The sequence below is a fragment of the Schistocerca cancellata genome, chromosome 2 (genome assembly GCF_023864275.1).
Source record: "Schistocerca cancellata isolate TAMUIC-IGC-003103 chromosome 2, iqSchCanc2.1, whole genome shotgun sequence".
In the NCBI taxonomy this organism is placed as follows: domain Eukaryota; kingdom Metazoa; phylum Arthropoda; class Insecta; order Orthoptera; family Acrididae; genus Schistocerca; species Schistocerca cancellata.
The window spans coordinates 295,371,722-295,384,555 of NC_064627.1; the positions used below are offsets into that span (position 1 = coordinate 295,371,722).

Consider the following 12,834-nt stretch of genomic DNA (forward strand, 5'->3'; position numbering starts at 1 on the left):
GGGTCGAAAATAATTTGAAAGTGGTGCTGTGAACTGATTGCCCAACACTGATGTGTGTATTTCAGAGTAATCATGTTGATATACGAGGGTCTGCCAAAAAGAAACCGAACTGATTTTTTGTGGGCAGAGCTTTTGTAGTACCGCGTTTTACTGCTAGTACCACATAGAACGAACATTCCAGAGTCAGCAAGCCGAGTGCCGTAGCTGAAGAAGGTCAGGACTAGTTTCGTCAGTGTTTAAAGTCACATGCTTTGTGTGATTGTCGTTGTCGTCATGGCTGATTTTCGTGAACACCGAGCGGCGGTGAAATTCTGCTTTTTGCTCGGAAAAAGTGGAACAGAAACTCTTGAAATTTTAAAAACGGCGTACAAGGACAATGCTACGTGGAAAACTCAAGTGTGAGTGGCTTTCCCGTTTCAAAAATAATGGAATATCAATTGATGACAAACTTCGTTCTGGTTATCCTTCCACGGACCAAACACATTAAAATGTTGAAAACATTCTTGCAGTCATCAACGAAGATCGACAGCGGACCATTGAAGAATTTGTGAAGCTCTCGGGAATGACTTGGAGTTTAGTGCTGTGAATTGTTACAGAAGAGTTGGGAATGGAAAGGGTGGCTGCCAAATTCGCGCCACGACTGCTGACTTTCGAACAAAAACAAGGTCCCAAAATGATCCATACTTTTTTTCGAAAATTACCACAGGCGACGAATCTTGGTGCTCTGCTTACGATCCTGAATCAAAGGAACAATCAAGTCATCGGAAGACTTCAAATTTGCCTCGCCCCAAAAATGGTTCAAATGGCTCTGAGCACTATAGGACTAAACATCTGAGGTCATCAGTCCCCTAGAACTTAGAACTACTTAAACCTAACTAACCCAAGGACATCACACACATCCATGCCCGAGGCAAGATTCGAACCTGCGACCAGTTCCGTACTGAAGCGCCTAGAACGGCTCGGCCACCGCGGCCGGCTGCCTCGCCCCAAGAGAGCTTGTCAGATGAAATCGAACTTTAAGACTGTCGATTTTTTTTATGTGAATGGATTCGTCCTTTTAGAATTTGTTCCGCAGGGTCAGACAATCACCCAGGCTTTCTACCTGGAAGTTTTGAAAAGACTGCGCAATAGTGTGAGGCGGAAGTTGCCTGATTTGTGACAGTAGGGTGACTGATTTTTCCATCGTGACAAAGCCCCTGCTCACACAGCCCTGTCTATACGACAGTTCTTGACCATAAATGGTACCCCTTTTCCTAAACCACATACTCACACGACCTTGCGCCGTGCGACATTTTTGTTTTATTTTGTTTTCGGGAATGAAAAGAGACACGGAAGGAAAGCGCTTTGCCGATGTTGCTGAGGAAAGACGACTAAGGCGCTGTCATGCATCACGAAAGATGAATTTAAACAATGTTTTAAAAAATGGAATTAAAGGAATCGCTGATTTCTGGCTTACACTGGCCTTCGATTAGGTCGTCTGTGGACAGATTGGTGTCCCCACAAGCATAAGCCAGATTCATCGTGAATACCACAGAATGGCACTCAGTGTCTCGGTTAACTCTGGCTCCACATCATGCAGGTGAATGTCGTCTGTGGTGCGGTGTCTGCTGTAAACGACGCATGGAAATTCGAAATCACAACTCAATTTCCGGTAATTAAATGCACGGAAGTTCGAGATCACAGTTCATCTTCAAGTAATCTGTTTCCGACCATTCGTAGTATTACTCTGCCTGTAACCTTTGCCTGGATTACAGCTGTTATTTGTCAGAGCAAGATGAAAAATCCTACTACCTTCTCGTGGTGTAATATTTCACTCTTCTTTCCACATTGTTGTACTGAGTCCATCTAGCCACCAATCATTGCACCACAACTAATTGTCTGTGCGACCTGTCGGTATAATACTTCAGTGTGCCTTATGCTAATGATTCAACCTTTCCCCCCAAGTTTGAAAGATGGTGATATGCTGGACGTGAATATCCTCTCAGTATGCTGTGTTGCTGTCTTCATTTGAAGAGTTCCAGTAACGTAAGAAACGCCTAGCAACCAACATGTACTCATACCGTTCTCAAACTATAGGAATGGCTTTTTTTGTACTTAAGATAATCTCTAATAAGGATGAAATTTTAATCGGCATATCCCACAGGCCTAGAAATATTGGAGCATCAGTTTGGCAGTGTGCGGAAAAGGTGCTCATGGTGTAACACAGGGGTCTCCAAACTACGGCCCGTGGGCCAATACCGGCCCGCCAACACCATCTACATCTACATCTATACTCCGCGAGCCACCTTACGGTGTGTGGCGGAGGGTACTTATTGTACCACTATCTGATCCCCCCTTCCCTGTTCCATTCACGAATTGTGCGTGGGAAGAACGACTGCTTGTAAGTCTCCGTATTTGCTCTAATTTCTCGGATCTTTTCGTTGTGATCATTACGCGAGATATATGTGGGCGGTAGTAATATGTTGCCCATCTCTTTCCGGAATGTGCTCTCTCGTAATTTCGATAATAAACCTCTCCGTATTGCGTAACGCCTTTCTTGAAGTGTCCGCCACTGGAGCTTGTTCAGCATCTCCGTAACGCTCTCGCGCTGACTAAATGTCCCCATGACGAATCGCGCTGCTTTTCGCTGGATCATGTCTATCTCTTCTATTAATCCAACCTGGTAAGGGTCCCATACTGATGAGCAATACTCAAGAATCGGACGAACAAGCGTTTTGTAAGCTACTTCTTTCGTCGGTGAGTCACATTTTCTTAGAATTCTTCCTATGAATCTCAACCTGGCGCCTGCTTTTCCCACTATTTGTTTTATGTGATCATTCCACTTCAGATCGCTCCGGATAGTACCTCCTAAGTATTTTACGGTCGTTACCGCTTCCAATGATTTACCACCTATGGCATAACCGTACTGGAATGGATTTCTGCCCCTATGTATGCGCATTATATTACATTTATCTACGTTTAGGGAAAGCTGCCAGCTGTCGCACCATGCATTAATCCTCTGCAGGTCTTCCTGGAGTACGTACGAGTCTTCTGATGTTGCTACTTTCTTGTAGACAACCGTGTCATCTGCAAATAGCCTCACGGAGCTACCGATGTTGTCAACTAAGTCATTTATGTATATTGTAAACAATAAAGGTCCTATCACGCTTCCCTGCGGTACTCCCGAAATTACCTCTACATCTGCAGATTTTGAACCGTTAAGAATGACATGTTGTGTTCTTTCTTCTAGGAAATCCTGAATCCAACCACAAACCTGGTCCGATATTCCGTAAGCTCGTATTTTTTTCACTAAACGTAAGTGCGGAACCGTATCAAATGCCTTCCTGAAGTCCAGGAATACGGCATCAATCTGCTCGCCAGTGTCTACGGCACTGTGAATTTCTTGGGCAAATAGGGCGAGCTGAGTTTCACATGATCTCTGTTTGCGGAATCCGGCCCGCGGTAATGGGCCAGACATGCGTGGTACCCGGCCCGTCGTATTTTATTTTTTATTACCTTCGAACCTTGCTTATCGGGCACATCCCATAACGAGTGATTAGCACAACGAGCAGAAAAACATAAGAAACTAACCTGCTTAACGAACGTTATTTCGCGTAAAAAATCTGTTTAGTGCTATTTTTTCAGTCTTGAATAATCATTTCAAAAACAATTTCCTGGCTTATACGTGTTGGAACATTACTTAGGAACAAGTGCAAATAACACAGGTTTGTGAAACATGTCATGTACATAAAAGCATTTAAGTAAATAAAAGAATGAAAAAATTTCAAGTTAAACAGCACATTTAAATTTAACATAATATAAAAAGTGGGGATATCATAGTATTTGTTAATGGTTGATGAGATACAATTACAGACGTGAGTACACCGTGATATTGATACATATGGCTGTAATCTTGGTGCTATAAATCTTATTTACATGTTATAGTAGTGACATTTATATGACGTAAAAATGACATAGTAATATTAACAACTGAATCAGCTACCACATATGAAAGCCATCTTAGGCAGTTTGTAACACTTGTAAGTAAACATTACAAATATGGATTGTTATACGATTATATAACTTGTTATGTATTTCACTGTTATTGTCTAACCTACTTTCAGAAAACACTTGATAATGGCACTTTGAAGGCGAAATCATGATTGTGTAAGTGTAGAAGTAACACTGTAAATAAAAAACCGTCTAATGGCGGTACTGACTTTAAAGAAATATATTATGACTGTGGCCCCGCATTATGAAAAAATTATATAGTATTTCTTTGTACCAATGTAACTGAACTGAAATTAAGTCCACAGCTCAAGGTCAAACAAAAAACAGTTCACTGCTTAATGCCTACTGCAGTGCCACTCAGTAAAGAATGGCAACAGCGGTAAGCACCACAAAAACTTCTGAACTGTACCGAGAAGTTCCCAGCGGTACTGGGGTATCAGGCCACAAGAAAACTTTCACAAACTGCAGGTAGGTCGCGGGCCTTGGTGCTCTGTGGAAAAGCCAGTGTGGCCCTTAGGCTAAAATGTTTGGAGACCCCTGGTGTAACACTTTCCGTTACAGTCAGTGCCTGCGGCAAGCGATTTGGTGCAGGCGTTAAGTCCCTGGGTACATATTCGCATGGAACAGGCTTCAGTCCCCTCTCCCCCCTCCCCCCCCCCCATGGCCATCCTGCTTTTTAGGCTTTCCGTTGCTTCCTTCAGTTGCATGAGGCTAACACTGGAATAGTTGCTTCTTTATCATCCACCAACTCGAGCTTGCTTTCTACCTCCAATGACGCCATCTTTCGTGGAACATTAAACACTTATTTCCTTTCTTCTTTTGAGTTTTGTTAATTTGAAATAATTTTGTGAACACAATAAAATAGGTTCTCATGTTACAATGAAATGAATTCACCGTTCAGAGTGTCATATGTGTTAAAGTGCCACTTCTGGTACGGGGCGGCCCCAGATCGGATCCACCCAATGAATTAAGGAGGGGGGTCGGTGGGCCGGCCAGCCTGGATGTGGTTCTCAGGCGGTGTCCCACATCCCACTAGGTGAATACTGGGCTGGCAATCAAGTCCTGCCTCATTTCCACGATTCACAAACATTTAGAAAACTTTCACTCACTTTCACATGAATAACAGTACACACAGACATATGGGCTATACACATTTCGTCCAGGAGGCAAGTAGGGTAACGATGTGGCGACAGGAAGGGCACCTGGCCACCACATAAATTAACCATGACACCTCCATTAATAACAATACCGACCCTGCGCCGTTGCAGGACAATGGCACAAGGAAAAAAGGTGTTACAATAAAAAGAAGAGTTAAGTGAGTGAAAGTTATAACGATGACATCCTTGTATATAATATTCTCTGTTTTCTTGCCTCATAAATCCCAAGTAAAATTTCGAGCTTACAACAAAATCATCCATCGCCTGGGTCCAGAGCAACTGACTGTCACGGCTGTTGTGATAATCCTTTATAAGCCGTAGGTGACCTGTTATGGACCTGGCTGGCGCCGGTTTAAATGAAACTGATGTGGAATGATGACTGCGAATCGGAAGCGTAATTAATTAAATTGTTTGCTGTTGATTCCCAGTTAGCTGGATTAATTAGTCTCTCCTGCCAATCTTATTCTCACCCTCCATAGTGGCACAGGAATCTACCTCGTGTAACATGTGCTTCTACGAGTAAAATAAAAATTTAGACATGAGGCCATAGAGGAATGGTGCAGACCAGAAGACTGATATATCTGGTAAAAATTCAGATGTATTGACCATAAAACATATGAAAAGAGAGGTAGTCTTTTATATTCTATTATGACACATAACTCAAGCAACAACGTGGCACAGAACATCTTGCTGCAGTTAAAGACAAAATAACAGGATTCACTGAACTCATGAAACAGAGTATGAAAAACTCTTCCCGCCACATTTTAGTGTGTGTGTGTGTGTGTGTGTGTGTGTGTTTGTGCCCTTCCTGCCGCCACCCCATACCCCCAGAATGGAATCAGTCTACCCCAGCAGTCTGCATCCAGTGTAAATCGTGAAATAGTGCAAACGTGTTTCTAAAGTCTGCGACACGTGTAACTGAGGCGGAACGTGGGGACCAGGCCGGTATTTACCTAGTGGGATGTTGAAAACCGCCTAAAAACCACATCCAGGCTGGCCGGCACACCGGCCCTCGCCGTTAATCCGCTAAGCGGATTCGATCCGGGGCGCGCCTACCCGAGTCCAGGAAGCAGCGCATTAGCACTCTCGGCTAACCTGGCGGGTCTAATTTTCACGTTGTATATTGTGTATATATGAAGAATATAAGTAAAAAATCACTAGTAAACTTTTATTTCAGGTATCACATCTGCCTAAACACCTTTTATATTGAGATTTCATAGCTATTACACTACGTAATTTGTAGCAATGCGATTTGTCAGTAAGTTAGACTTCTTCAGTCCTAATTATTACACATAACACGGGAGTTATATGTATAATGCTTTCTGGTGCGACCTCAGAATAGGTTGGCAGCGAGGGAGAGCTGTCCCTGACGATCAAATGCATTCGATTTGTATCGAATCAACCACCCACAAGTCAGCTCACCGAGTGTCAACTTTGCACGATTAAGGGAAAAAAATGTTACAGACGTCATTTTGAAAACTACGTTTAGCACCGCCATCTATCGGAACTTCATGAAACTACAGGCGCTGAAACAGGAATATTCCTCAATATCCCACAGCAAATTCCACATTTTTTCAACCGACATTAGCCAAGAAAAAAAAGTGCTGCATTACTTCTTGAACGCCTCTCGTACCAACATCCTGAGAAGGGAATGACGTTCATTTAATATCTCCGTCGTTTCACCAGTGAGAAAAGGGTATCTTACACAGAACTTACGTAAACTTCTTTAGTCCTGTTTGTAGCGAGTTGGTGCAGTCGCTAGCACACTGGACTCGCACTCGGGAGGACGACGGTTCAATCCCGCGTCCGGCCATCCTGGTTCAAATGGTTCAAATGGCTCTGAGCACTATGTGACTTAACTACTGAGGTCATCAGTCTCCTAGAACTTAGAGCTACTTAAACCTAACTAACCTAAGGATATCACACACATCCATGCCCGAGGCAGGATTCGAACCTGCGACCGTAGCGGTCGCGTGATTCCAGACTGTAGCGCCTAGAACAGCTCGGTCACCCCGACCGGCCGGCCATCCTGACACGTTTACTGTGATTTCCCTAAATCACCCCAGGCAAATGCCGGAATGGTTCCTTCCATCCCCGTCCCTCCCTAATCCGATGAGACCGATGACCTCGCTGTTTGGTCTCTTCCCCCAAACAACCCAACTCCTGTTTGTAAGAAGGAACACTAAATTAAAATCAGAATTAAGGTACCGAAGGGAATTTCTTAGAACACGTTGATGTTCTCCATGCAATGATAGTCTAAATCTTCCCGTGGGAGCTCTGAGTTTTGTTATTTTATCACGCTGATTGTTTCTTCCTTTATAGTTGGGAGTCAACGAAATATTTTGGCATTTGGGGGAGACAGTTATGGACTGTGCGGCTGATCCCGGCGGAGGTTCGAGTCCTCCCTCGGGCATGGGTGTGTGTGTTTGTCCTTAGGATAATTTAGGTTAAGTAGTGTGTAAGCTTAGGGACTGATGACCTTAGCAATTAAGTCCCATAAGATTTCACACACATTTGAACTTTTTTGGAGACAGTTGATGATTGTTAATCTGTGAAAAGATGTCATCACAACGGAAAACTTTTTTCTTAATGATTGCTACAGCAACTCACTTATCACATCACTCTCTCTCTGTCTCCACCATTTCGTCATATTAAAAATGGAATTGCCCTTCTCCAAACTTTTTGATGTCCTTCGTCAACTGCACCTATGTTTCTTTTCAACGTCTCTGTCTCGACAAGCTTGTGACTATCGCTTTTGAATAAGACGTTTTTCTAAACGTTGTGGTTTTTAACTTAATGCAAACATGTAAGAGCAGCCCATATAAGAAAAACCAGCAATACGTTTCACGATGTACACAGTTGAAATGCCCGAGGCACTTTCTATTAGCACTTTACTTGCACTGTAATATTACGTCTGTCACAAACATTCAAGAAAACTATTGTCAACGCCAACTGAAGGAAATACACAATAAAGAAGGTACCGCATTCCAGAAAACAGCACTGGTGGAATCTGTGCTGGCCGCCACGCGCTGTAGTATTCTCGTTAACGTCAAACAAGAAAGGGTACGAAATGTTCTGTTCACTTCTCCTGAATGAGTTTCGGTGGCAGGTCCCCACATTGCGGGCTCGTCATTTACGCCACTGGATACGGTAAATTACCACCATGTACTTCCTTTCCGTGCCTCACGGCTTCAGACAGATGTATCCAGTAAACTAGTGATCGTAGAGCATTTATTTATATGAAGCGTTCCTCTGAAGAATAGACCACACGTCTCTAAGCACTGGTACGTCCGTTTCGTCCGAAAACACGTCGCACAATTTGAGACATGTAGGAGAACGATGTGTATTGATTCACAGAGAACTTGCAGCTAATGCTCATTGTAGATTGTGTGCGCATTGCATACCAATCAGCGAACATTTAACATGTGCGTAGAAATGTAGCTTATTAAAATACACATCGGTAATCTTGCGTGCTGTTTTGTATCCATCAACACTGTTCCTTAAATTGCTCTAAAGCTGGAACTTAATCTGCTCTGACAAATGTACTACAGTACTGTCGTTTGCGTTTCTTTAATAAATGAAAACACGAATTTACGAAAAATGTTTACTTTCTTATTGGCTCCTCTTTTCTAGCAAAGCTGAGAGTCCTTTAGGCAGCAATATTTCGATCGTGAATTACGAAGTAGGTCGGATGTCACACAGCAGATAATTGTCATCAGCTTTCTTTTAACAGTAGGCTGCAATGCATGTTCGATACTCATCGTTGAGAGAGGCGCTAAAGGTGCGTATTATGAGTAAATTGTGTGTATTATGTGCATTCGTTCACTGCATTGAAGACTGCTAGTTTATGTACTTACTGGTCTACGGCCTGTCTTCCACAGAAATGAAAACTGGGAAGTGGTTACACGCACTATGGCACGCGTTTGGACTCGCATCCGCAGAAGAAAATAACGGTCCAAAAATTTTAAGTTTGCAACGCAAAAGGCACCCATGGAAGGACGTATTTAGCACTGCTGGCTTTTGGTTTGTGTTATTTTCCGTTGTTCTAATCCTGAAATTGTTCATTTATCCTCGTTCTTTCCCTCACAACTCTACATTTGGATTCCTGGCTCATGCTCTTGCTTTTACGACTATAAGAATAAAAATAGTATTTACGCTTGCAAAAAGAACTTTGTTTGAACGTGAGTTCTCTACATTATTTTTTCTAGCTCTGAAAAAATTTGATGTTATTCTACAAAGAAAACCAGTTGAAAACGTTGGGATAGCAAGAATAATCATAGCTGTCATAACGGTCTTTGTACTTGCTACCGGACTCTTGGTTTCTCATATTCGCTTTGGGAATGAGTCTGGTTACAACTACATCTTTGGGTTTAGTACGTACTTTTACATTCTTTTTATGGATTTCATGATAACGATAAAGTACATCGTCTGTGTACTCCAACTGAAGGCCAGGTTTAAGAAACTGAACGAAGTTCTTTTTGAAGTAGCTATGCCAGCGAATCACCTTGCGGCAATAATGGGGTACGGGCATCATCCACACCCTTACACAAGAAGAAATATTCATCGCATCCAACAGGCACATCTCTTCTTGCATGAGGCGGCGGAATTATTGGATAAAGAATTTGGGCTCATAATATTCTTCGATGTTGCGTTGTCCATTAGTGGCACTATATACGTTTCAGCTGGCATATTCACACTTATTATTTGTGACAGTGAAGAAGAGCATTTCTTGTTTACGTGGCCCATGTGTGTCTCCCTCTTCTGGCTGCTGTACCATACTGGGAAGCTAATGGTGCTGGTGCTGAGCTGTTCAGTGACATCACACGAGGCAGAAGTCCCTTGCGTCATCCTGATCAGAGCCGCAGCACTCCGAGGTTGGCAATCCGCTCTGCTGGAATCGTTCCTGGAGCAGGTCGCTTTCACGCCGAGCTTACAGTTCACTGCTGGTGGGTTCCTTACAGTCGACCGGCAACTTCTCGTCTCTGCACTCACTGCAACTGCCACCTACCTTGTTATTCTCACACAGTTCAATATCAGTGCATAAACATACAAAGAAGTTGTCTAATACACTGGGATGTGGCATGTTCCCAAATCGTTACCACCTTACATCTGTAGAGCATTGCAGACTATTACAACTGCTTGTTCAGGTACCAGGACGAACATATTTAGAACTGGAAAAGGTGGTCGCTGATGTCAGCTGTTGGAGGTGACACGCTTGTTGCACTTTGCTGTTTTGTTGGGGAGACTTCTAAACAAGAGATATGTTACCTGTTCTGCACATCCGAAGTTTCTTATGAGCCCGTGCTAATTTTCAAGATGACTTGCAAGGGATATATATCAAACGTGTGAGACCTCTTCCATGTCAAGACATTGATACCTTGATAAGATTAATTTGGCAGAAACAAGCATATTTTGCTAATACAGGTAAGACTTGAAAACTCTGATTACTGTCGCCTTTGAAGAAGAGATCCTGTGAAGAAGAGATTCTGCAAAGAAGAGATTCTGGGAAGAAGAGATTCTGTGAGGAAGAAATTTTGCGACAAAGTGGAGACAACCCATCATGGAGTAGGTGATGTATCTATATATATTCAGTGTTGAGTGCTGGAGAGTACTGCATGAGCAGCAGTTTCATCTTTTCCTTGTATCTCTTGTTGCAACATTGTGAATTGGTGATCATAACCCACTCCTGGAGCTCGTGCATTGCTTCCTTCACCAGAATTTTCTGAAGTCCTATCCAGTCTGCATTTTCTTTTTACATAGGTTAGTGTTGCTTCTGTCGAGGAGGCTTCACTACATTCAAAGTGCAATTTTGGCCAGTACCTAATGCATGTGGTACAAGATACCATGTGCATCAGTACCGATCCGAGGTCAAAGTCATTGTTCAAGGGTGATTCAAGTCATGCTCACCAATTACAGAACTGTAATTAATGCAAATGATTGTTGCATAGAAATTCACCTTGAGGTTCACGTAACTGTTCCAAGCGCTAGTTCAGAAAAATGTTCAAACAGCTTGTCTCCAAAATCTTCAGAATTCTGAATAAGTGTCATGAGAGATTCTGTTTCTCACATTGAATTGTCCAGTGGGATGTTAAGCCTCACCTCCTGAATACACACAGAGATTGACTTCATTTAACTGTTGCAATCCATATAAATGGTGATTGCATTTCACACAACAAACATCCGACAGTAGGAAATACATAGAAGAGGCCTCACTAGTTAAAAATAAATAAAATGTTATTTAGGAACTTTATATCAACAGCACTAAAGAATATGCTGAAACTCATTTTTGACGAAACCCGCTTGCATTTATTTTATTTATTCAAACTTAAATTAACACAGGCGGCTTTTGTGCACTTATGTGTCAAAAGTGGTCATCATATACATCGAAGTTGTACAGCACAGCACCTATGACTGAAAGTTTTTTTCAGTTAAATAATAATTTGATCCATTATTAGTCCTAAACATAAGAATTTTCCTAAATATTAAAATAGTTCGAATAAAAAAGATCAAAGAAACTACTCATTTGTATTTTTGTATCTGTTTGGAATATTTCTCTCTCTCTCTCTCTCTCTCTCTCTCTCTCTGTCTCTCTCCCCACCCACCTCTTTCCATCACCATTGTATCAGTGGTAATAGGCGCCCTGTTGAGTAGAGATAACCAGAAGAGGAAGCGTAATGACAAAAACCAAGAAGATTGGGAGCACACAATTTTGAGTAAAAAAGTTGTATTTTTGCTTGTTGTTTCATTTTGTTATGTTTTGTAACATACCTGTGACACTGTTTTAATATATCATTGCTTATACTTATGTAACACTGTGTTTTAATGCTGAAAGCTAGTATTTATCTGTGTAAAAGTAGTTCTTTCAAATTGTTAGAAGTTCGTTTATTTTGTGTTCCTATATTGGCGTTATCTGTAGAATTATTAATATATTTTGATTAAATCTGAATAATCATACTATGCCTAACATCACTGTATGGATCCATGTAATATGCAATAAAAAAAAAATAAAATCTGAAAACAGTGTACATCCCTCAGTGAAACAAACAACTAAACATTGACTGACTGAAATGATTATACCATTTGAATACAATCAATGTCATTGCTCTGACAGCATTATCAGATATTTGCCAGAGGCTACAGATGATTTTGGCCACAGTGCATACACAGAGGTCATCAGCACATTTATTGTTAATGTTAAAATCTGTGCTGTTTTTCCTTCTTATCTTTGAGTAGGCCTACCATAAGGCAAGAAAATCTTCAGAAACCATAACCATAGTTTACTTGAATGTTAGACATGAGCTATTCATCTGCCTGATAAGCATTACTTGCAAGTTAGGTTTGATGGCAGTAGGACACTTGTAAGTGTAAGAATCTAATAAAATCAAACAATGAAAACTCCAGGTTGGAATCTCAACAATATAGGAAAAAATAGATTGCTATGTGCTGAATATATGGAATGTCAAGTCGGGGACCGGTACAATTAGAGGACACTTACACAGAAGCTTTCTGACACAGCCTTTGTCAGAACAAGGAAGAGAAACATATACCTTTAATTCAAAGAAACAAGCACAGCTCAAGCACACTCATATGTACCTGAGTTGTGCTTGTTTAACGGTGTGTGTTCTCTTCCTTGTCCTGATGAAGACTGTGGATGAAAGCTTATTTGTAAGTGTCTTTTAACTGTGCC

At 41.7% G+C, this 12,834-nt stretch overlaps 1 protein-coding gene across 1 annotated transcript; it reads left to right on the forward strand.

Moving 5' to 3' along the window:
* Positions 1-9,030: 9,030 nt before the first annotated feature.
* On the forward strand, positions 9,031-10,191 carry LOC126153537 (uncharacterized). The gene has a single exon (XM_049916078.1). The coding sequence runs from the start codon at positions 9,031-9,033 to the stop codon at positions 10,189-10,191; it is 1,161 nt and encodes a 386-aa protein (XP_049772035.1).
* The last annotated feature ends 2,643 nt before the right edge of the window (positions 10,192-12,834 follow it).